This window comes from Ascidia mentula, chromosome 2, assembly GCF_947561715.1.
Source record: "Ascidia mentula chromosome 2, kaAscMent1.1, whole genome shotgun sequence".
In the NCBI taxonomy this organism is placed as follows: Eukaryota; Metazoa; Chordata; class Ascidiacea; order Phlebobranchia; family Ascidiidae; genus Ascidia; species Ascidia mentula.
Window position 1 is genome coordinate 5,736,837 of NC_138567.1, and position 23,694 is coordinate 5,760,530.

At 41.7% G+C, this 23,694-nt stretch overlaps 2 protein-coding genes across 9 annotated transcripts in view; both read left to right on the plus strand.

The window, feature by feature from the left end:
• Positions 1-23,694, plus strand: part of LOC145889249 (nesprin-1-like) — a 197,458-nt gene that overhangs the window by 164,949 nt on the left and 8,815 nt on the right. For 5 of the 8 annotated variants that reach the window (XM_082980162.1, XM_082980165.1, XM_082980164.1 and 2 more), the window contains 46 exons: positions 298-549; positions 833-967; positions 1,137-1,401; positions 1,464-1,573; positions 1,707-1,826; positions 1,890-2,026; positions 2,125-2,283; positions 2,653-2,829; positions 3,166-3,439; positions 4,310-4,501; positions 5,070-5,194; positions 5,461-5,547; positions 5,614-5,755; positions 5,897-6,063; positions 6,150-6,245; positions 6,310-6,447; positions 6,536-6,685; positions 6,799-6,981; positions 7,161-7,298; positions 7,374-7,484; positions 7,644-7,817; positions 7,888-8,041; positions 8,196-8,361; positions 8,425-8,541; positions 8,899-9,097; positions 9,222-9,371; positions 9,447-9,566; positions 9,680-9,781; positions 9,894-10,032; positions 10,104-10,263; positions 10,412-10,524; positions 10,594-10,726; positions 10,988-11,180; positions 11,491-11,609; positions 11,841-12,018; positions 12,204-12,373; positions 12,723-12,866; positions 12,998-13,102; positions 13,514-13,745; positions 13,953-14,116; positions 14,342-14,533; positions 14,592-14,738; positions 14,806-14,932; positions 15,201-15,358; positions 18,132-18,294; positions 23,365-23,552. In XM_082980162.1, coding sequence (XP_082836288.1) covers positions 298-549; positions 833-967; positions 1,137-1,401; positions 1,464-1,573; positions 1,707-1,826; positions 1,890-2,026; positions 2,125-2,283; positions 2,653-2,829; positions 3,166-3,439; positions 4,310-4,501; positions 5,070-5,194; positions 5,461-5,547; positions 5,614-5,755; positions 5,897-6,063; positions 6,150-6,245; positions 6,310-6,447; positions 6,536-6,685; positions 6,799-6,981; positions 7,161-7,298; positions 7,374-7,484; positions 7,644-7,817; positions 7,888-8,041; positions 8,196-8,361; positions 8,425-8,541; positions 8,899-9,097; positions 9,222-9,371; positions 9,447-9,566; positions 9,680-9,781; positions 9,894-10,032; positions 10,104-10,263; positions 10,412-10,524; positions 10,594-10,726; positions 10,988-11,180; positions 11,491-11,609; positions 11,841-12,018; positions 12,204-12,373; positions 12,723-12,866; positions 12,998-13,102; positions 13,514-13,745; positions 13,953-14,116; positions 14,342-14,533; positions 14,592-14,738; positions 14,806-14,932; positions 15,201-15,358; positions 18,132-18,294; positions 23,365-23,552 — 7,165 coding nt within the window. The remainder of the gene's footprint in view (positions 1-297; positions 550-832; positions 968-1,136; positions 1,402-1,463; positions 1,574-1,706; positions 1,827-1,889; positions 2,027-2,124; positions 2,284-2,652; positions 2,830-3,165; positions 3,440-4,309; positions 4,502-5,069; positions 5,195-5,460; positions 5,548-5,613; positions 5,756-5,896; positions 6,064-6,149; positions 6,246-6,309; positions 6,448-6,535; positions 6,686-6,798; positions 6,982-7,160; positions 7,299-7,373; positions 7,485-7,643; positions 7,818-7,887; positions 8,042-8,195; positions 8,362-8,424; positions 8,542-8,898; positions 9,098-9,221; positions 9,372-9,446; positions 9,567-9,679; positions 9,782-9,893; positions 10,033-10,103; positions 10,264-10,411; positions 10,525-10,593; positions 10,727-10,987; positions 11,181-11,490; positions 11,610-11,840; positions 12,019-12,203; positions 12,374-12,722; positions 12,867-12,997; positions 13,103-13,513; positions 13,746-13,952; positions 14,117-14,341; positions 14,534-14,591; positions 14,739-14,805; positions 14,933-15,200; positions 15,359-18,131; positions 18,295-23,364; positions 23,553-23,694) is intronic. The other 3 variants (XM_082980167.1, XM_082980163.1, XM_082980168.1) reach the window with 3 other exon arrangements.
• Positions 16,169-16,870, plus strand: LOC145888896 (methyltransferase-like protein 27). Its single transcript, XM_082979767.1, has one exon. The coding sequence runs from the start codon at positions 16,169-16,171 to the stop codon at positions 16,793-16,795; it is 627 nt and encodes a 208-aa protein (XP_082835893.1). The 3' UTR covers positions 16,796-16,870.

Sequence of the window (23,694 nt, forward strand, 5' to 3'; positions counted from 1 at the left end):
GGGATAAAGTTAGTGTGTGTTATATACAAGAGGTTAATCACGTGGTCTTGACGTAAGGTCCCCATAAGCCTTGCACGTACGTATAACAAATGGACGTATGTGAAACCAGGTTCAGGATTCATAATACATTGGCATAGCGAAATAATAAAAAGCAAAAAAAGCTCAAATGCGAATGCGAATGTCAAGTCTTGTTTAACTAAATACAGCTGGACAATCGCAGTGTTGAGCACTTTCTTTATGGTACATGGTTTGCGTTTGTGTAAATTTAAAACTGTATTATACCTTGCTTTCCTTCAGGTGTACAAGAAGCGATTGGAGTTCCCAAGCTGGCTCTTGATACTTTACGGGAACCAGTGGAGGCGGTTAAACGGGCTAATGATGCGGAACAGGCGATCGATGAAGTAGAACTGGCCGTTACGGCTGAGTTGCTTGACCTCGAAGCCCAGGCACGTGATAACGACGTATACGATGACGAGATTCGACGGTTGGCCGAGAAATTGGATGACGTCAAACAGAGATTGAACCTCTTGCCCAAGTCGAAAAATTTTGGTTTGTGGTCGCGTTTTCATTTATGATTTTTTGGTATTTAAATTTCGATTGAACCCAGCGGATTATGTGAATGTACATACTATGTATACATTCAACAGACAAGCAGTTTCGCCTTTCAAAATAAAGGTTGCAATCTTAACTTTGTATTGGAATTTCTGGTGGACCGTGCGAAGTGCCATTGAATGCTTTATCATGTATTTTACTGACAATTAGCAGCTTCGCTTTTACAAGTAAAAGTTTACATGCTATCTCACTAAACCCTATTTGTATGTTTTTGATATAGGTTCATCGCGAGTTTCGACTCCAAGAACTCCCCGCGAGGAGCTGGAGGAGTTCAGGAAGTTGACTGAAGAGATGCAGGGTTACGAGAAGGAAATAGACCAACTCCGCCAGGAAGCTGAAAATATGAAATTCAGAAGTAAGTAATTCAGTTTGTGCTTCTTCTGTATTAGTTCAAATAGAAATAATACATACAGCAAGGACGAAATGCCATAGAAAGCAAGCCCGCCAATTTAACTAAACGGTGTTTATGTAGGCTATATATTGGATTAAACTGTTCCAGTTGAAAATTTAAAACGATGTTTCAGATGATTCCAGTATGATGGAAAACGGTTTAGATTCTCCTCCATACGACTTGCCAAGTTTGAATGCGTTCCAGTACAGCATAGACGAAGTCGACGCACTGTCTACTACCGACGGTCCGCGCACTTCAACCAGGCAGCAAACACCACGTGAACGATTCGCCAACCAATCACCTTCGCCGAGATCTGACCCCGAGAAAACGCCCACATTTTATGACTTGCTGCGACAGGCTACGAAGGAAGTCCCAATATCGCCAATAATTAAAACCAAGTACAGATTTATTTTTTGTAAAAGGTTGTGTTCTATGTCCTCATCGTGGTACAATTTTAAAGTAGATCTCCAACCGATGTGAAAAGAAGACTTGCCTTGGATGACGATCTTAGCGACACGGTATCACCGACGTGGACTACCCCCGATTCAAAGTTCCTCGGATCCGCATCAAGTACTGATTAGATGGGATTTAAAACATAATTTTTGTATGACATGCCCAACAAATTATGTACCACGATAACTCTCTGCGCGCGCACAGTTTAGACTTATATAAAACCACTATTTGAATCCATTCATTGGTGCAGATCCGTCCTCGTGCAGCACAAACTCCCTACTTTCTCCAACCCTGGCGAAACCGATGGTTTCCACCTCACCGGATTCCGCCATAGCTCCGTCCACCGACCTTACTCGCGACAACTCGTACAGTGAGTTCGACGCGTTGCAAGTTACAACAGAAAACCACACTTTACAATTTCTTCATGTAACAGCTGAGGAACCAGAGACACGACAGAGTCTTACCAACAGTCCATTCATGGTATCAAGACAACGCGACAGCACTTTACTCGACTCTCCTGATCGAAAACTAGGCATCGTTGACCGTTCCTTATCCAAACTAAAAGAGCAGGTAACATTCAAAGACTCCAAGCACGTTTTATATGAGCTGCATAAGGTTAAGTGCAATGGCATAGCTGCAAGTAGCTGCAAACACATCATTGTTTACAGCTCGGCTCAAAGGCGGAGTCGTTTCTGAACGCCCTCCAGCAACAGGAAGATCTTCAGGGCGAAATACAAGGAGTTACATCGAAACTCGATGAGTTCCAGGATCGTTTGGACGCTTCTGATGAAGAAGTCGATCTTCAAATGACCCTTCAAGCAACTCAGGTAAGACTTATATTGTTAACAAGATTTGGAATGCTTTGGGTTGTATGTCGACCTTGAACGGTTTTCAGCTGTTTATATGTTTGACATTTAAGGGTTTTCCCTGTTGAGTGTGGCACCTTTAACGGTGTTTAAAGTGACAAGTTAATTAAATTATTCTATTTTATACAAATTTTTATTCTATAAATACTACCAATATGTTCAAAATGTTTTGCGAATAATCTTCAAGAGTAAAGCCATACCTCTAAACTTGTTGGTTAGTATAATGCATACCTAGTCTTAGTGTAAGTATACTGGCTTCCTTCTAACACATTATGCCAATACCAGCATGTTTTGTTAGTTTCCTTTTGTTGAACAAAGGCATGTTTATAGGAGCTACTGGACGACATTAACCGACTTATTCCCAAGCTGGAGTCGGTCGACCGAAAAGTTCGGTTTCTAGGCAAGGATCACGCGGGCAAGGATGCTTTCCAAGCCACTGTGTCGGTTCTCTACGATCGTTGGGACACTATAAGGATGCAGGCAACGTCGAAGCAAAACACGGTTGAGGTGAGATAGCGATATTTTTAGACAAAATTAATGGTTTGTTAAAGGTTTTATTGCAGCATACTATTGTGTGAAATACAAGTTAATTTAAGACGCAAGGACAGATCCAAACCGGCTGATTGGTGTCGTCTTTTTGACATTTTGTCTTCGTATGACGATGTTGATGTGTGCAATGTTTTTTGCAAAGCAACTGTTGTTGAAGTGGTACCCCAACCTAACCTACAGATTAAATATCTTCCAAAGCTCACGTTACGATAAACAAACCAAACAAAATATTACCATGTCATTAATGAAAGTAAAACCATGGAAAGGGTTAACACAGGAGACACTATTTTGCAGATCAAAATCCTCGAGGAGGAACAGTACAGGAGGATGGTGGAAGCTTACAAAGCCGAACTTCAACAAGTCACGGACTGGATGGAAGAAGCCAAGTGCAAGACTTCTCCTCACGAAGAAGTTCACGACGGCATTTTGTTGTCGCCGAGAAGACGGAGGCATTCCGATTCCTCTTCGGCATCGAGCAACATGACGTCAGTCCATCAGCAGTTGAAGCAATGTCGCGACACTGTGCTGGATATTGAGAGGAAACTTATTCTACTTTCGGAACTGAGCGGTATGTGGAATGTTGATACATTTCCTTCAACAGTCATTCAAAAAGGCTCGAATTTTTTATTTAAAATTTATAAACCTATTGTATAAATTAGCAAGGTTATGTATCCCCGTTCTTTTGAGACAGCAGCTTAAGTTGACAATTATTTATACTTTTTACAGATGCACATACGTTAAAAGAAGCAGAACGTTACTTACTAAGTGACAAACATTGTTTCTGATAGTTAATTATTAGGTTATCCACTTCTGTAACGAAATACACCCCTAAAAATCTGGGGGAAAGCACTAGATATAACCAAACAACAATATGCAACTGTTAGCACTATCTTTACAGACCGTTTTAGCACTCTGTGGACATTCAATTCTGAGGTATTCGGTATGTGGTCATATTCTTGTCTAACGCGCTTTGCGCTACAACGACCAAATGCTCTGCGACGTAATTACGACTCATTTTTAACCGAAATGTTTGTTTCGCTCAAACATGTCGCCATTTGCTGCCAAGATCAAACATATATTGATCATTTATTTCACTAGCTTTGCATCAACAGTACCGTTATTTATACAAAATTGGAAATTTTGTTCAACGTGCATTAATAGTAATGGACAATTGCCCGCGAAAATTGTTCAGTCACTAAATGTTGTGTAAAATTTTTGACCATCACGGTATTTTTGCATTGAACAATAGAGTTTCTTTTTCACTATTGAGACAAACCTTGCATATTCCCTTTGCTTTGTAACGAATCTCGCAGGTGTCTTTTACTAACAACGTCATCACCCTTTCATGTATCTTACCTTACAACTATATTAACCCTCCGTCAACTGTGGAGTTCTTGCATCACTTCAACCTCACATTTTCGCCACTCGTAATCACCAGGAACGCCCCGCCGTGACGTCCCTGTGACGTCAGACTCGACGCGTTCTCGTACCTCCTCCACCTCATCCACCTCCACCGTCGTCTCATCCGCCCTTCCTCCCACATTTCGCTCACTTGGCATTGTGACGTCAGCACGATCTGGAACTCGACGCGCTTCGGGTTTGCCCAGCGTGAAGGAGTTGTTGTGGGCTGGTGTGTCTTAACTCCTTACTAATAGCAATCATAGCGTAGAGTGGATGGTGGTGTAACATAAGTATAACAACATATGTAACATAATGTTTGTTTCTTCTTCTTGGGATGTTTCAATGATCGGAATCGTTATGCATGACAAAACTGGAAGATTTTGCACGACTTCCTTCATTTCAAACAAGTTTTTGTTCATGCTTTTGTCACCAATATCACGTTTCATCCAAAACAAGACTTCATGACACACTGTGTGGCACGTTTGCTGTTTGAATGTTTTCTTTTTTCATGCATATCATCATTTGCATGTTGCACTTCTAACCACTTTATCATTTATCAACATTTTCATGTGAGTGGCTTGCTTGTGATACAACCGATCTTTTTTGTATTTGCTCACTAGGTTTGCTTTAAACAAATGTGATGGATTTTCTTTTTCACGCTCCACTGCTTCCTTAACTTTTAACATAGTGTTGACCATGTGTTTTCCGCATGATGAGGCAAATTCATCATGAGTTAAAAACTAAACCAGCTTTTATTGGTGCTAGACTCCCGACTGACAAACGATTTACTTCCGCAGAAAAAAGTTCGAATCTTTCACAAGCGGACGAGGAGCGAGACGCCCTCTTGCGGAAGCTCGAGTCTGTGAAAGGCGACCTGGAAAATTTACAGAAAGAGACACAAGACAGAGAGAAGCAGCTTCAGGTTTTTGAAAATCCTTGCTGCATTTTTTATAATGTCAGTACATAAATTGTATAAGCAATGATCCGATATGATCTGCTGCAGTTGCGCACATTGTTTACCAGGTCACAAACAGGGCAGTTGATAACTGACAATTGACGAATACGTAACTGATTAAATATCTTGTTTTCACACTTAGAAACGTTATGTACTGCATGGTTTATTGGCCTGTGCTGTAAATATGACTAGTTTTACCTTAATAACTATCTTTGCATTCTTTCCTGGCGCAGAATGAACTTGAAACACAACGAGACGATTCTTTGTTCGAACAGGAATCTCGCGCACAGCAAATGCGAGACTGGCTCCAATCTCTGGAGGTAATATAAGAAACTCATCAACGTGTTGCAAATAATATTCACCCGTTAAATTTCTTTCTTTTCAAGACCGACTCTGGCATGGAAGTGATGTCACCGACCGCGCTACAGCGCCAACTATCGGATGACTTGCGCGACCACCAGGAACATCTTGAGACTGTGGCGAAAAAAGGAAGAAACCGATCGGCATCTCGGGATTCTTACACATCACGTAATCTTCTCATTTGTTTAAAGATTAAGTTTCTTACTGTGAAGTTGTATTAAGTGGCTTACAAATTCTCCACATGTTTGTGTCTGGGTTCATGTATTTAATGCATGAATTAGAAAGTAACCGCTTCGCGATTTTGTAAAGCGAGAAGTACCGACCACTTGAGCCCGTGGAAGAGATTGAGCAATGAAGCGGAAAACAAAGCTACGGAATCCAATGAGTTCACGGCTAAGAACCTTTGCCACGAAAACCACCTTACTCTGACGCATGCTGTGGATTGCGGGAAAAAGGTGGACCCGCCAAAACTAAACGTAGGTGTTGATAATAAAATACCATTACACCGAGCATAGGTGATTGGGTATTATGCTCGTATAATATTTTAATCGTGCAAAAACAGAAAACTTTGGAGGAGGTCAATAGGAAGTGGGTCGCGTTGAATCATTCACAAAAAGATGCGAAATTGATCAACGAAAAGTCGCAGCGTGCTCTGAAGGTGCGTCAATTAAACACTACAATGAACACAGGAACAACCGATAAAAAACTATTCGCTTATTTAGGACGTTACACAGTGGATGGATCAAGTAGAGTTTGATTTAATTCTCTCTGATTGGACGAAGGAGACTGACGCCACTGTGCAACGGGAATGTAAAACTCTGCAGGAAAACGTTGGCTCATTATTATCTACCTCAAAACAGGTGGGTATGAAGTTACATAGATTTTCATATCTCACACGGCGAAAGTACGCAACACGTTACTCAAACATCCAAACTCATGTTTTCATAGTTTACGGCCGCCAACCCTCTTGCCGAGCACCAACGTGACATCCAGAGCGCTCTTCGCAGTCTGGACACCCGACTCCACTCAGTGGCGGAGGAGCAACGAAAACGAGAGGGCGAGTCACGTGACAAAAAGAACCAATGGCGCAATGTCCAGGTGGGAGCTTTAGATGTTTTTTTCCTTAACTGTCACTCACATATTTAGATCAACTATTTTGTTTACCTCTAGGAACCGTATGTGTGCACTTCAATATTTATCATTTTGTGAAGGTTGATTTGAAAATGGCGCTCTCCCAATTGTCCCAGCTCAAAAAGCAAATGAAAAACGTCACTTCGGCTAAAATTTCCGCAACAGATGACATCAAAATTAATTGCGGTAAACTGAAATCACTCCAAGAGGAGATCAGAGCGTTGAGAAAAGAGCTTAAACCTCTCCTGGAGAAAACAGACGAGGTACACCAACACCTTTCCCTGTACATTCCATATTTATGTGTAACTATGATATCCGAGTCGTTTTGACAATAACAAATCATTTGTGAACTGATCTTGTAGTATAGTCTTTTGTAATTTTTCGAGTTAAATGTTCCTCTACAAACATTATCCAAGTAATATTATATTTACACTATTTAAAGTTTGCTTGCGGGTCACACCCCTCACACACCCTGGATATGCATGAGCTGCGACGTACGCTTGATGACGTAGAAAAGTCCGTCCAAACGTCACTAAACGATTTCAGAATGCTTTTGGAAGACGAAAAGAAGTTTACCCAAGTAAGTTGTGTTAAACACATTTTTATACAAACCTCGTTATAACTTACCGTTTGCTTGACACAACTTTCGTTCCAGATGTTGAAAGATTACAAGGAGTTGTTGGACGCTGGTTTTGAAAAAGTTGAACCAAGGATTCTGGACGTACTGGATCTGAAGGAATTCAACAATCAGTTATCTGATCTGAAAGTACATCACACTCTTTCGGTTGAATTCATTGCAGATATTGTTATGCACCTAAAATACCAGTGTGAACGTTTTTTTTAGAACCTTTTTTGAAACTTTTAGAAACATACTTTCAAAACGTTTAATCTGTGCATATTTATTGCTTATCCTTCTAATGTTCAGAAATTTGCCTTGACCGCTAAAGCCTGTCGGGCAGTATGTTTGGAAACCAGCGCCAGCCTGCATCCCACCGTACAAAACCAACAGCGCCAACTCCTGGAAAATTTGCTTAAACGACACGACAAACTAGATGGCGCAATAGTCGAAAGATTATTTTCGTTAGAAAAATGCACACAGGTAAAAAGTGGTTTCGTCTTATGTGACATGAAAAAGTGTGTTACATATTGCTATATGTGTATTCTCACAGGAATGGGAAAAGGTGGAGGTTGAAATTGGTTTGCTTGGTGACGACTTGGAGACAGTCGAGTCCCTGCTTCCTGAAGAGGAAGATGTGGAAGATCAGACGTCCAGGATCCACTTGCTGGAGAGCCTTCAGGAAAAACTGAACAAATGTGAAGCAGGTGAGAGAATGCATATGTACCTTTTTGCAAGCAAAAGATTTCCCTAATATGTTCCGTTCAACCAATTGTGCCGTGAATTATTTTTCTTTTCTCCGAGGAAAAAGGTACAAAGGAACTGAATTATTGTAAATTAAATGTAAAACATTCATTGCAGCTGTTTCCCATACCTCGGAAAACTGGAAACGGGTCGCTGCACAGCAAGTCACGTGCATCCTGATGGAAAATCGTTGCAGCGAACTCGCGAACACGTGGCTGCTTCACAGCTCCAAGGTCAACCAGGAACTCCGCCGTCTTTATGTTCTTCGCGAATTGCAACCAAGGTATATTCCCAGCAATTGGCTGCAACAAGTTCGCTTTCAACCAAAACTAATGTTAATTAATAGATACTCGCACAGTACAAGCACTCTTAGAGATGCAATGGGTGAAGTTTCACAAAAGCTGACTGACACCCTTAGCAGACTCGGTCATTCGTCACTAAACCAACACGACGTTGGAACCATGTAAGTTCACTTCAACTAAGATTCTGTATTTATTTAGTATGAGTGTTTTTAATTTAGACTCTGTATATTTTTAATTTTTTAGAATTCTCCTTTAAATTTAGTATCAACAAGTTATGTAAGAAAAAACCTCAGGCACTTGTCGTGTGGTCGTGTTTTTCTCTGATATATATTTCGCCCACAATACGTTATTGTCAGTATCACTTTTTTAAATAGAAATCACCTACACCAAGTCTTTGTTGCCCATAAGCATGTTTGGTGATTCTGGTGCTTTCTCAGAGAATTAAATTCAATATAGGTTGAACTAAAATTTTTGACGAAAACATAAATTGATTTTCCCCTGAACTTTTTTCGTCGCAGAGCAACTGACGTCAGCGAACTTGTACGTGACGTCAAACGAGTTGACCTCATGCTCCGTGACGTCACTGATTGCTGCGACACACTCACGAATGAAACCATGTCAGACAGGAAAATCCTGCAAGCGGAACTTGAGGATCTTACGAGATCCAGAGCCACTGTTACATCTGGTGTTGCAGCGGTGCAGGAGAAACTGTTAGAGGTATGGAGTGTTTCTAACATTAAAGATAACTGCACACTGTTTATTAAATACAAACGACAAAACAGGATAGGTTATACCTAAACGTCACGTTGGCTGGTTTTAATCGATAAATATTTGCATGCAGGCTCAAATCAAATTTTATGCTGATGCCGAGCTTGCCGAAAAACTTAAGTCATGGATATTGGAAACCAACTCTGCCCTCGACAAAGAAAACGTTAAAAATTTTGATTCAGTTACATCAGACGACTGCAAGGGTCAAATGATTGCCTACCAGGTAATGAGTTTCATTTCGGTTTTACACAGTTTGCAGTTCCTCATTTTTTTCTTACATTTCTAATTGTGATTGCAGTCATTCCAGTCCGTCCAAAACAGTATGGAGGGTAGTTTGAATCATTTGAAACGCGTGGATACGCCTCGGCAGCTGGATGTGGCGGGACTCAACCGGCAATGGGGATTACTGAAGGACAGGGTAGGTTTTACGTCGCTCTACACATAACACGCTAAACCTTGTGTTATAAAATGAAAATATTACATGAAGTAAAACTTACCCTTTACGTGATTTGTTGTAATATTTTCGGACAGATTTCTCGTTGCGTCAACCAATCAGAGCGCGAGTTTAAACGGTGGAAGGAATACGAACAGCGGGTAAACATCTTGCAACAATGGATGGACAGAAAGATCCAGGTGAGGTTTTGTTTTATGGTATTAGTGTTTGTGTAGAGGTTTGGAAGAAACAGCGGCATCGAAGCCAGTGATTTCTTGTGCAACATTCTGCTTGAAACACAACTATTTACAGGCTCAAGACGAAGAATCCGCGACTTCCAAAATCGGATCCCGCTCCGACGTGACGTCATCATTACGTCAATATGAAAACTTCGAGAAGAAGCTAAAATCGAAATTCCGCGAACTTACCAAGTTGGAAACCGAGTACAGAGGTAACGTCACTTATTTTTAAATAAATTACGTCACGTTTCAAAAACATGACGTATCTGTATGACGTGTTCAGACCTAGTGACAGACAAGAACCAGTCTTACCGATCGGCAACTCCCGAGCCTGGATGTGGAAGTCCAGAACTTCTCAAACTGAATCAGAGCTGGACTTTTCTCGATCACTCATTGGCCAGGAGGAAAAAGGAACTGAAGCAAGCCATACAACAGTGGGACAAGTAAGGCTATTTCTGACATGTTTTGGCATAGGTTATTTGTACGAAAAGTGTCATAACTTCTTCCGAAACGTTTGTGTGTATGTTTTGTGGTGACATTTTCCGTGTATATTTCCAAGGAGTAATTCTACGTGTAATAAATTTTCTACAGGTATCAAGCCGCTGAAAACATTGTATTCGATCAGATAAGGACAGCAGAGATTGCTCTGCAAAAAGACAGTTTTACATCCGAAAATCCTCAGGAAAAAATAGCGAAGCTTCAAGGTTTGTGACAAGAGAACATTCAGAGTTTTTTTACAAATTTTCAAACTATTTCTCCCGCTTTTCATTTAGGTGCCTTGAGGAACTTTGAAAGTCAAAGGTTGCACGTCCAATTTCTGGCTGTCGAGGCCGATTGTGTAATCGCCGGTTGTCATGACGACGTCGGAGAAGTTGTGAAAAGGAAACTCACCAACATAGACTCCAGGTAATTGAAAAGTTACGAAAATTACTGCCTTTATATAACGTTAGGACCATTTGAACAAGATACTTAGGAGACCAAAATCGGTTGTCAAAAGAAAAGTTGTCCCTCAAATTGGCCCCGCATGTTGTACGAATGACCTGAATATCATACACCTACGGTCGTATGACAAAGTGTGTTTCACCAATATCTATTATTCAGCTACAACTTTTATTCCAAACTTGTCGAAAACCAAGTGTTGTTGCTTATAATCATGTTGCAATATAGGTGGAATGATGTGTCTGTGCGACTCGCAAGGCGAATAGAGCAACATGGCGAATGCGTGGAAGCGAGAAAAGAATACGACGACAAGCTGGCGGACATCGAAAACCGTTCGAAATCCTTGGAATTAAAAATCGTCGAATTACTGGACGGAAAATCCTGCCTTGAAGATCCCCGTGCATGCTCTCTGCAAACTGAGGTTTGAAAATCCGATACAGAAAGAGTAAAATTTAGTTTTGTTAGAAGTAAATATCAAACAAAAACTTATGTAATTTCTTGTAAACTTTACAAGGTTTATGAGAAAGCAATATTATGAGAGGTTTTATTCCCAATGTGATTTGTGATCTTTATTCTGGGTCATTTGTTAGCTTGTTCTATCACATGAGGCAAACTACCTCTAAACACATATTTCCCCGTACCTTTAAATTGTTGTTAACTGAAGAATACGTGACACTAAGGTGTAAACCAATGACGTCAGGTCAAGTTCTGACGTGTTACGTTTCTTACAGGGCTTGGAACGAACGTGTGAAATTTTGCGCAACAACTTGCAAACATTGACGTCAATCGCCGAAAGCGCACAACAACGAGATCGCTCGGAAGCTGCCAGGCTAGCAGTCAGCAACACAAGGTAATATTGAACCCTAGTTGTGATTTGCTACATTGCAGGATTGGTAAATTTAATTCAATTAAAGGGTATGTGCCGGGGGGGTTTGCCTTGCTAAACTTACTTTCTGAAGTATTAGTTGTTTGTGAAGCATGTGAATTCGTTAAGGTATTCCTGTTTAAGAGTGCATGTGTACAACATTTATTTCACTCAACACTGAAATGAAACAAGTTATAAAAACATCTGGTAACATAGGTTTTCGGTTGGGGTTTTGAAAAACATCCGTCGCGCAAGGGAAGCCGTGGAGAAAACGCGGGAACATTTGAGAAAGTCGGGTGAGCTTAGAGACAAAATGGGATATATGGACGCATGGCTGGGAGAGGTTGAGGTCATCACCAACAAAGAGTATCCGGCAAATCGAAAAGATATTGAGGTTTGTGTCTGTAGGCTCACTTGGTTGAATATGTGCTTGGTGGCGAGTGAACAGACCAATAGGTTACCGCGCTGTATGAAATAAGTTAAGTTGTCGCTGTATAAATGCAGGTAAAATTGCCTTTTGTTTGAACGATATTGTTGAAAAACATTACTCGACTAACATACTTTCATCCATCTTTGAAGGGAGGTTTGGCCGAGTTAAGAAACCAACTACAAGCTTTCAAGGCATATTCGAGGACCATGGACGATGTTAACTCCATCGCCAATCATTTGCCATTGGGAGACAAACACATCAAGAAAGTTCAAGCTCTTAACGACAGATGGAAGGAGACGATGAAATCCACTGCAAAAAGGTCACGATTTAAATATGGTCATTATGCCTCAACAAGGATAATATAAAATACAACAAGACTTCCCAAACTTCTAAGCTCGTGGCCCATTTTAAATAAAACAAAAATTTCCGTTGCTATTTGTTTCTTTGACAGTTATATACGTGTCTGGAGACATACACACACACACACACACACAGACAGACATATATATAGTTATGAAACACTGTTGTTAACTGTTGTATTACCTTGTGGCATGCGTATACTGTTGGCGATCCCAAAAAATCGTCGTGCTAACCCTAGGTTTCGACACCCAGTTTAGGTAGCCTTGAAACACAGAGTATCGTAAGTAACTTAGTACGTTTGGATGCAGATACGGGATGCTTCAGAGCTCTCTTCTTCCAATGCTTGAATTCGCTGAAAAATGTGAGAACTGGATGTTGTGTGTGACTCAGGCTGAAAGAAGTTTGGTCGCCGATATCCCAACCTCATACAACGGCCTCTTCGATCAAGCGAGGTATCGTACCCTCTAGTTTACTCAAAACATCTAAACGCATTTGTAGACCATTATTGTTGTTGTATATTTTTGGTCATACAGGCACAAGTCTACAGCAGGTGTTCCTATTATTATGACCATGTGTTTTGCAGATCTTATGATATGTTCATAGTCGAGAGTGGTGCAAGACAACAACTACTGCGAAACATTATTAGTGAAGGCGAGGAAATGTTAAGTGAAGACATCGTCCCTAACAGGTACCTTATTCACCCGTAGTGGGTCCGAGTACAGCTCATTTATGTTTAATTTTAAAACGTACTAGATTTTGATTTGAGTACAGTACATGATATTGTCTAAAAATACAAAAAAGCGCGCGAACAATACGTGCTTTGACGTTGTCCAAAAATTGTCAAATTAGACCCCGACCCTATATTAGGGCCAACATTTGTTTTTCTAAGAGGAACATCCATATCATTGTATTCCCTAAAGGTGCTAAAAAATTGCATTCGAAAGCCTTGGGCCTTCCTGCAATCTCATGTGATTTCTATAGAACGGCCCGCAACAGAATTTTGCATTCCAAAGGGGCCCTGTTGCGACCATTTTATAATATTAACCTTGCATATATTGCATTAGTTTTCCTATCATGAGTGTTCACAATGTTTGTACAGGGAGGAGTTCGGCAGCAAACTAACCAACCTCGACAAGCAGTGGAGTTCGGTGCTAAGGAAAGCTCGAGAACGTAAAACAGTCGTAGATGCTGCCATAGAAACATGGCGAACTTACAAACACAAAACCGCGGCTGTTGTTGCTGACACTCGCTCGTTCGACGTGGAAATGACAAAACACGATCGGGAAATCCCCCTGATGGGGCTTGCCCCCACCACTTTGGCCGAAATTATGGTGAGAGACTTATAAGTAGCTTTTTTGAAGACTCCGATATTATTTTTTTCCCATTTAAAACTATACGAATACTATTCCAAACCCTGTCTGTTCCCACAGAGGCATTCTCACAAATTTAACTGAGGATAAAGTAAGCTAAACAATCCACGATAACTTTTATTGCTTTCTATTACAAAACCTGCTTTATCAAATGTGTAATATTCATAGGAACTCGAAGCCTCCACTGAAAGCGAAGTCTGCGCCGAAATGTTGGACGCCGGTCACCGCGTGATGGCGCTATCGAGAGGCGATCTGCACGCAAGACTAAAGAAGGAAATTTCCTCCTGCCATGGAGATTACACGAACGCTCACCAAGCAGTAAAAGACAAACGGTTAGTTGGTGTGTCGTCTTATGAGGTGATAACCCTTGCAAAACTACTATATATCCTACACAAAACGTCTTGATACTCTTTTAGTCGATTCAAAATCGCCTTTGGCAATAAAACTGTTTATTAAGTGGGCGTTTCTGTCGTAAAGTGACTGAATGCCTGGCAGCGTTAGCAACAAAATATTCACATAATTTTATTTTGAAAAAAGAATATATTCGTTACCTTTAGGCGAGAGCTGCAATCACTAGTAAACAAATGGAATGACTGTGACGACAAGATCAGTGACATCATCTCCTGGCTTGCCGATACTAAGACCATGCTGACACATGATCTTCCCTCTGCTATTGAGGATCTCCACGCGGAGGCGATAAAGTGTCGCGACAGAGAAATCGTATTCGAAATGAGCCCAGACAAATTAAGGTTAGAATTGTTTGAGCTGTTTGGATCTGTTTGAACTCTTCCATTCTCGTTATTACAGATCAGTTGATAAACTCGTCCAGGGTTTGGCTGATGTTGTGTCAGGTGACGACCTTACATTAATGAGAGAAAGACTTGCATTGGTGCGAGCACTCTGGCATGACGTGCGCAATGGTGTGGAACAGCGTCGGCGTTGCATAGAAACAAGGTATACATATCTGATCCCGTAACAGTTTTGAAATGCAACAAAGTATCAAACGTTTTATCCGTTGCAGACTGAATGACTGGAACAAGTTCGACGAAAAATATCGGGACTTGTGCTCGTGGCTTAACAAGATGGAACGCAAGGTGGCGCACGCGAGTGATTCCGACGCAGAGCAGTTTCTTGAGAAGTTGCAGAAGGTTTGTTGCTAACGATGTGCAAAATAGAGAAATGTAAAGTATGTTTAAAATCATGTTGTGAATGCCGCATTCTCTAAAGCTGGCGATACACATCACAAATTCGTACAGGAAAAACATCTTTTCTCTGACTGCATGCCAGAACATACTAAAACACCTTTTCTCTCGCAAATGCCAGAACATACTGAACTTCAAAACCTTTTCACACAATGTATTTCCCATTGATTCCCCGTTTAGTTACTTCAACAAGTGTTGTTGTTTTTTCAACAAGGATTATTTGAGTGACATTGACGCTGACGGAGACCGACGGGCAGAACTTGTGTTGCTGGCAGAACGTCTAGCTCCATCCAGTGACAGGAATGAAATGGAAAAGAAACTTGCGAAAATAAACGACAAATGGCAACACCTGGAAGGGCTTGTTCGGGCCAGGTAAGCGTTGTTATTAAAACAAGTACGTAATCAGAGCAACAATGAAACTATTTTCTTAGCGAAAAACATAATTAAAGCCTTCTCACGCAAAAAGAAGCTTTAAAAACTAGTGATCGTTTTTTTTTCTCACTTCCTTTTGAGACAAAATCAAAAGTTTTAAAAAACTGTATCACATAATGTTATCTGGGTTTTGTTTAAGAAACTCTACTGCAATGTAAACTTTCTGTTACGTAATAATGGCGGTGGCTCCAGGCCATTGGCAGTCATTGTTTGCTTGCTGATAAAAAAACGCTGCAGCAGACGAAAATGACGTCAGTGACCGCGCATATATGAGGTTTTCTGACCCGTAAATATGATCTTGCCAACGTCACACGACAAGGGGAGAGAATGCTTGTTGCTTAATGGCAAAGAGACTTGTGCGAAGACAAGCTAGTGAAGTAACAGGACAAGGAAAGGTGCCAGTTGGGTTTGGCTGTAATTTTTTGAACAATGGACTCTTTCTTGTTACAGACCTTTGGTTAATAAATAACTGGATGCCAATTGTTTAAAAGCTTCGGTAGTGTTAGCACCTATTCAGTACTGGAAGATTAGCTGAGATATGTTGATTAGCTTTATTTCGTTGGAATACACTAAAGGTTTTTTAGAAAGATAATGATCAAGATACAATTTATATTTTAGCTTTAACATTGCCCAACTGATAAACTAAATTAAATTGCTCTATTACCATCATACAACAAAGCACGAATGGAGCCAGCGTTTGAGAGGGTTAGGGCCTTGGCCCACGTTGAATGCAACACTTTGCATGAGAAAATGGCAGTATATTCTACGTGGGCTGAAGACTACGATCATGACGTGTCCGAACTTAAATACAGCGCGCCAATGGAAGCAGTGAAAACACTTTGCAGTATTATGGTAAGCCATGCGGGCCTAATGAAATCGTGCAGCGTTGTGGACTTTGCTGCAGGTACAGGCCGGGTTGCCAGATGCCTTCGAGGTAAAGGATTCACCGGTGCTATTGACGCAGTTGACGGCAGCGAGGGTATGCTACAACAGGGAAAGCACCTCTACCGTAAATCCTACTGCTGTATTTTACAAAGTGACGCCAAACTACCAGAAGAGCTCACGTGTTCATCCTATGACGTGGCAGTATTGTGTGGCGCCTTGAGTCCTTCGCAAGTCGAGGTCGATGGTTTGCAATTTCTGATCAGCTCCGTGAGATCGGGCGGCTACGTTGTTCTCACCACGCGGCTAAACCCTTCTAATCTGGAATACGTCGCGAGGCTGGAGAAAGAAATGAAAGCGTTCGCAGATTGCGGTGTGTGGAGTTTGTTGGAGAAACGAGAAGTGAAGGATTTCGAGTTGGCGACTGACGACTCGGAGAGAGTCTCGGAGTCGAGATACATCCCAGGAGTTGTTTATTGTTACAAGAAGCTTTAAACTCTTGTGCAGTTGAACCGGTGTTCTGTTTGGGACTGGGGCACAGGGTGTTTGCAAAACGTTAGTGGGAGTGAAGTAACCTCTACCTCTGTGATGATAATCTATACGTTGGAATGCTTGAATTGTGGTGACCTTGGTATTGTGTGCATTAAAATACAACCGTTCATATGAATCTTGGTCTTTTATGCGTAAAATTACGGATTTATTGCTCGCTAAAGTATTTCCGTATACCTGTCACCGAAGCAAGTTTTAATTAGGACACACGAGTTTTTTTTTTGTTTGCGCAGAAGGCTTTTACAAGGGTTCCTTACACATCCAACAAGGCGTGCATAGCGTTACGACGCCACGCGGATTCGAGCTACTTCAAAACCTAAGTTGTATCTCTGGACAACCTTCTATAAGCAAGCATTCCCAAGGACCTGACGTTTGTGTTGTTACGCCACACTAAAAATATTTCTTATTGCGGTTTGGCAGTTCAGCGTTGTTTGAAGATATATGAAGGCAAAGGTCCTTGTAAAGGCAAAGAGTTAGCATAGGTTAAAGGCGAAATCGGTTTTGTTTTAGATACTCAGTCAGGTTTATTGAAGCTGTTAGTCTGTTCATACGAAACAGAAGGTCTCAGATTCTAAAAGTACTGTATTTATTTGCCAATTTGCTTATAATGTAACTTGTTTTAACGACATGATGTTAATGTTAGAATAAAACTTTGCAATAAACACACAAAGAAATATAAATTCAAAACCGTATTGGACCTGTTGAATTTTTTAAGACTTAGTATTTTGACCCAAATATATAAACCAATTTCTAATGCAGTACTCCAGTTTCGACTTGGTTGAATTGCAACGTAAATTTCCCTTGAACACATGTTAAAGATGTTCTTTACATCCCGTAACACGTTGCCACCAATGAGTCAGGCACAATTGACGCAGCGGCCTAGAATTTCGCCGCGGGGTTACTTCGGGTCACCATTACGCAATCGCAAATGATTTCCACGAATGAGTTTTGAATTCGGGCGGGAAACACTGAACTTGCATCGTGGAGCATTGCCATTGAATTTTGAAGACATTTCAGACCTGTAATGGTTTATTAATAGATGTTATCCTAATTGTGGTTGCTACTGCACATATTTAATAGCGCATTGTAACAACAACGTGTGCTGTTAAAGCTCATGAAAAATTTAGGCAGGCAACCGGCAGCTGCACAATCAGTATCGATCGCGCTTTAAGACAACGTGTAGCGAAACACGTTTTAACTCACTAGCAGGATACTTATTTAATGCAAAATGCAATATAATAGACATACACAGCATAGTCAGAAACTGCGATTTACTTTCCAGGACCAAGAAGCTGAAAGAGACGTACGCTGCTGTAGCCCAGCTAGATACAAGCATGACTGACCTCCGTGATTGGCTGAAACTCATCGAAAGCAACTTGGCTGCTCCGGTTATTCACCAGAATTGTACCGACAGCGATGTGCGTACGCGGTTGGAAGAACAGAAGGTAATCCCAGTCCGTTTGTTTGTTAAACGTTTTCTTTCTGTTGAGAGATTAACCCGATTAACATTCGCGTAAATCACAACGGTTGACTGCTTATTTTTGTTTTTTTTACGATGTCTGTGTTTGCTGTTCTATCAGTATATCAGGAATTGTATTCGTATTAGCAAGGAATTAGTCAGCTTTTAAAAATTGGACCAAGCACTCTCGAATATTTTACCAAATACATCAACAAACATCTTCTATTGTGACCGGTAGAAGAAAACTCACCAGCAGCGAGATAACGACTTCGCACCCACAGCTGTTTAATTTGGTACCGCAGCGGGCACGAAGTGATTGATAAGCGAGATGGAAGCAATGCAAAGGCGCCTTTCAAACGCCCAGCGCTAGAGCGTAGAGAACTGGGAAAAAGGCAACAGCTCTGCGGTTTAGTGGCAATAAGACTGGCCATCAAGTTGTATAGATGCAGCCAAAAAAGCCGGTCATAGTTTTGTGTCTTTGGACTCTTGTTTTCCACGCTTGGTTGTGGGACGACCGGAAATTGTTTCATGTAATATGTCTGCCTTGCTGAGAAGGAAGCTTCAAGTCGATTTGTTTGATGTTATACACTGCGAGTTCTCAGTTCGACCACAAAGGTCGTTTCACTGTTTTCTTCCGAGGTGATGTAATTTTGGCGAACGTTGGTTAAAGGTCTGTTGGTTGTCAAAACGCGTGAGGCTGAATCACAAGCTTCTATAATAGAGCAGCAGCAGATTACTTTAAGGGTTCTTTGCAATTCAAATTTCAAACTAAATCAACGTTATTCTGTTGGACCCATAGTGAAATGTTTATTTATTTGTACGGACTACGGACTATATGCCGAAGTATAGCTGCAAGCTTTTATAGATGGCTAACTCAAGTTGAAAACCAGTTGTAATGTGAGGTAATGCTTATTGTTTAAAGAGTCGGCAGTGAAGCACAGAGCTTTTTCGTTTTCACGGACGAACATAAAGTTACAAACCGAACTACTGCGTGTTTTTTTAAACCCGAAATCCCGCGCCACGACACGCACTGTTGCGCACGGGTTTGTTGCAAAGCACAACATATTCCTGTCTGTACTTGTAAGTGCATGTGTGAGGCTTGTTCGTAGCGCAGTAACGAGGTTAGTGCGTTGTTGCGATAGCCTGTGAGTAATTGAGCAATTGGTGCCAGCATTAACCGAATGAAAGGGTCATTTTTTCCTGCAAAAATCTTCGCGATTTCGCGACCTACGCTGGGTTATCATATGTTTTAAGGCATTTGGTGAGCTAGTTTAAAACTGTAATAAAATTGTTGGACTTATTTTCCATGGGCAGGAATTGTAAGTAAAACGGTCTTTGCAACACGGAAATTAAACGATTAAGAGACCAGCATTACAGTTATCGCTGTTTCGTATCCTTTTTGCTGGAGCGGCGACTTGACAGACAATTAAAAGGAACACTTGATACGAACCCCAGTCGTACCACAATCGGTCCACTATCTCTGCCACTTAATCCCCATGGGATTGTTACGCGTTTTGCTCCACGTCTGGATTGAAACCCGAAGGGAAACCGCAGTCTTCGCAGCCGTTTCATGTTGGATTTAACCTCGTTAAAGTTTGCTATATCTGCTGCTTGGTTTTAAACCTCTCCCTGGCATCATTATAATGGTTTAGGTTGGAATAAGTTGGCGAACGGCGTGTCATGTTGACCGCTGATATTGCGTAGATCATTGAGTGCTACCTAAACCCATTCTGTACAAAAGATGCGAAACCATTTGGTACATTTGCTTGGCACCAGTAGTTAATCAAGTGCCTGTTTAGTGTTATGGACGGCAGCGAATTTAATACAGTCCCATGAGTAATGTAGACCCACTTGCAGCAACAACTGCTGAGTTAGAACCGTCAAGGGAATTTTCTATCTTACTACTGTAGTAGCAAGGACATATATTTCGTACAAGAGCATGAGGTGGCATTGCTTCGAACGTATTTGCGTTAAGCAACAAGCTGGTGATATTGATTTTGCGTCAAACATCGCTCGTTTGCTTTTATTATTTCAACGCGAACAAGGTGAGAATCAGCTCATGTTGCTTCGTTACATGACAGACCGGTGATATTTCAGGCTTTTATACTTAGCGTGAATGTATTTTCAGTCGCTCAGCGTCAATCGACTTCCGCCCGTTTAGCTCTAAATTTAAGAGGATGATCCGCCCATTTAACACAACACGAATTTCGACTGAACTTGGGTTTTACACCCGAGTACAGGATTTCAATATGAACTGTTGTGGTCATGCTTAAGTTCAATAATAATAATCTTTTGTAAATTGTGTTGTCTCCATTTGTGCAACACACCAATCGCCTAAATTATCAGCGCCACGAAAGCAGTGGAAACGCTACAGTGTACTCGAAGGTCTTTTCATACGACTAATGCACAAGCAATAATCAGGCTAAACGACAAGGCTAAAGTCGCACGCTGGTAATCAAGGGCTTGGCTTAAGCCTCGTGCCACAACCGCATATTTTCAATTGAAAATCCTCACCCACGTCAAGTGGTTGCTTGCGAAGAAGGGATATTGCCAGCCTTCACCGCCTTGAGCTATCGACTGAGGAATGCGACTGTATTAACGCAAGCTTGTTGTGTTAAAATCGCGCAATCAAATGCGTCCTGACGCAGCTTGTGTAATTTTTCGAAATATTGTAATCGCAACGCATGGTTTAACGTTGCATGCGTCATTTCCGTTGCGCGACGCATGACTGCCGTTTGGGCTACAGCGTGCCCTTTGTTTATGAGGTGGCTAATAGTGTAGGGGAGTAGTTAAATAGGGTTTCGAACAGGCGTGAGAGGTCCATCACCAGTCACAGCAGAATGCAAATTCATCACTGCATGCATTGGCGACTAGTTGTGACGCGGTGGTTGTAGTCTTTGGTTGAGCGTTTTACAGCACAAGCTTTATGGCTAGCGAGTAAGCGTTAAAATCAGTATCTGTTGATAACGTATAGCCAATGTAATCAAACTTGAAAGATTTTGGAAAGCGACTGCGCCGTTTTGCTAAAACTTATTGGTTTAATTGTTGGAAGCAGTTTTTTGTTTTGCTATCTGGTGGTAATCTAACGTATTTGGCAATGCTGAATGTTGAAACAAACAATTTTGAGTTGGGTATTTTTAACAGTGTAGACATTTTTGGGACCTAGCACTCAAGTTGGATCCTAATTAAGACTTTGTCAATTTGTCACGTGTTCTCAATTAGTGGCATTCTCTGCCCGAATGCAAAGTTATGTTCAGTCCTGAATATTTCGCCAAGCAATCAGCGTACGTCGAGTCACTTCACAGCGCGCTGGAAGTCGCGGTCAACGGATCAAGTGATCTTGCCAATGATCCGAACGCGCGACTCAAGATATGCACCGACTGCCAGAAGCCCCAACTTTTCTTTTCCAATTCGGCGCCAAATTCCCCGTGCGCAATCAAGCGTCAATTGGACTTCGAGGATTCGCGCGGCGACCCGAGATCACCCGAGCGTGACCGAGGGACCTACGTCACTGCAGTGATGAGTACTCTTCTTAATACTCGTTCGCCCAACGCGAGTTTCAGCGAGAGTTTGATGCATGAAAGAGCGGAACAGCAAAGTTCGCCTGTCTCGCATAAACAATACTTCCTCAAGAGAAGGCCATCGATGAGGGCCGAGAATTCGAGATCAAACGCGTCGCCTGCTAAGGATTTCAGGCGTAGTTTAAGATTGCAGAGAAACACAGTTCCCCTGGTGGAAACCCCTATATCTGTGGATGATAAAAAATGTGAGTTGGAGAAATCGTCCATTAAATCAGACACTGGCTTGTGTGGTGTTAAGGATTTGAATCACCATACCTCGAAAGAGGAAGTTGTGCCAGGAAGTAGCCCTTGCATAAAAAGCAATGCGTCCACGCGTTCAAACGTACAAGCAGATGGGGATGTAGTTCGAAAAGACTGTACTTCTAAACGTGATATTTACTACACTTTGTCGCCGCTTTTACTGAATGAAATGGCGGACAAGGACAGCGAAAGTGGTAAAGGCATTTTTGGAACGCCGCGTATAAAGACCAAAGATGGACGGATTATTGATACGCCATGTGATAAGAAACCTATGGAAGGAGTTTGTGAGTACAGCGATACCAACAAAGCAAATGAGCAATTGGAGAGTGACAGCTGCAGCACTGTAAGCGAGTCCTCATCTGGCGCCACATCGACATCTAGTGGCAGACCGGAATATTTTGCTGTGATCAAGAAAGGCGAGGACAAGAGAAGGCGACACAAGAGCAGGGATCGTGCCATGTCCTTCGGCACTTCGTTCGGTTGCCATAGCAACTCGTTTCACACTACGCATGCGCAAGTAATGGCGGTGCTTTGTGATAAAACCAACATCCCCGATTCGCCCTCGGAAAAGTTGCACGAATCAGGAGCCAAAACCGTTTCCAGCACATATAAAGCCACTAATGTGACTCATACAGCTACTGTCAATGTGGAAGCATCAAGAAACCTCACAAAAACACCTAAGACCCCCAAGTTTATCACCCCTGATACGCCGAATGCGGGATTATCTTCACAGTTGACCACACCTGGCCACGAACCAGGTCTTCTATCCTTTTCCAACGTCTTCGAGCTTGGTGACGTCAGCAACTATGACATCAGCGACTCGTACGCAGAAGAGGCGGATTTCATGAAGGACGGCTACTGCCAGTGCAGTTACTGCACCGGAAACGAGGATATTTTCACTTCTACCCATGGAAAAGACTGGACAGAAGAATCGCATCATCATGAGCCTACACACTGTAGTCGCCACAAAGCGAAAGATCACGAGTTCGATTCCCCGCTTAGCAGGGAAGACCTCGATTCTCCTGTTCAAACAGAAAACAATTACAAACAGAGTCCCGAGTATCGCGCTATTATGGATCTGTTCTGTCAGTGCAGGCATCAAGCAGATATAGATCATGAGGTGGTGCTTCTTCTTTGTTAAACATTTCATTACCGCATGGGCTCTGTTACCGTACATAATCAAGCTTCTACATTTTAAACAGCCAGAGATATTAAATGTTAAATATTTTATTCAGGCTTTACAACAAGATATTGAGAAGCACAGCACCGGTGTTGCATCAGTCCTCAACCTGTGCGAAGTGCTACTGCACGATGGCGACGCTTGTGCCACCGAAAATGAGCGACAGTCGATCGAGGAAGCGACCAAAAGTCTTGACAGGCGATGGAGAAACATTTGTGCCTTATCCATGGAAAGACGATTAAAGTAAGTTTTTTTTATAACCAAAACCCTGCTAAATTTTTTTAGCCCTAAGTATTGTCTGCTTGGCTACACTTTCATTGCTTTGGAGTTTTTTTTACCTACCGTATGACATGGCCCACCGATTTAAAACCACTGTGCCTTACGT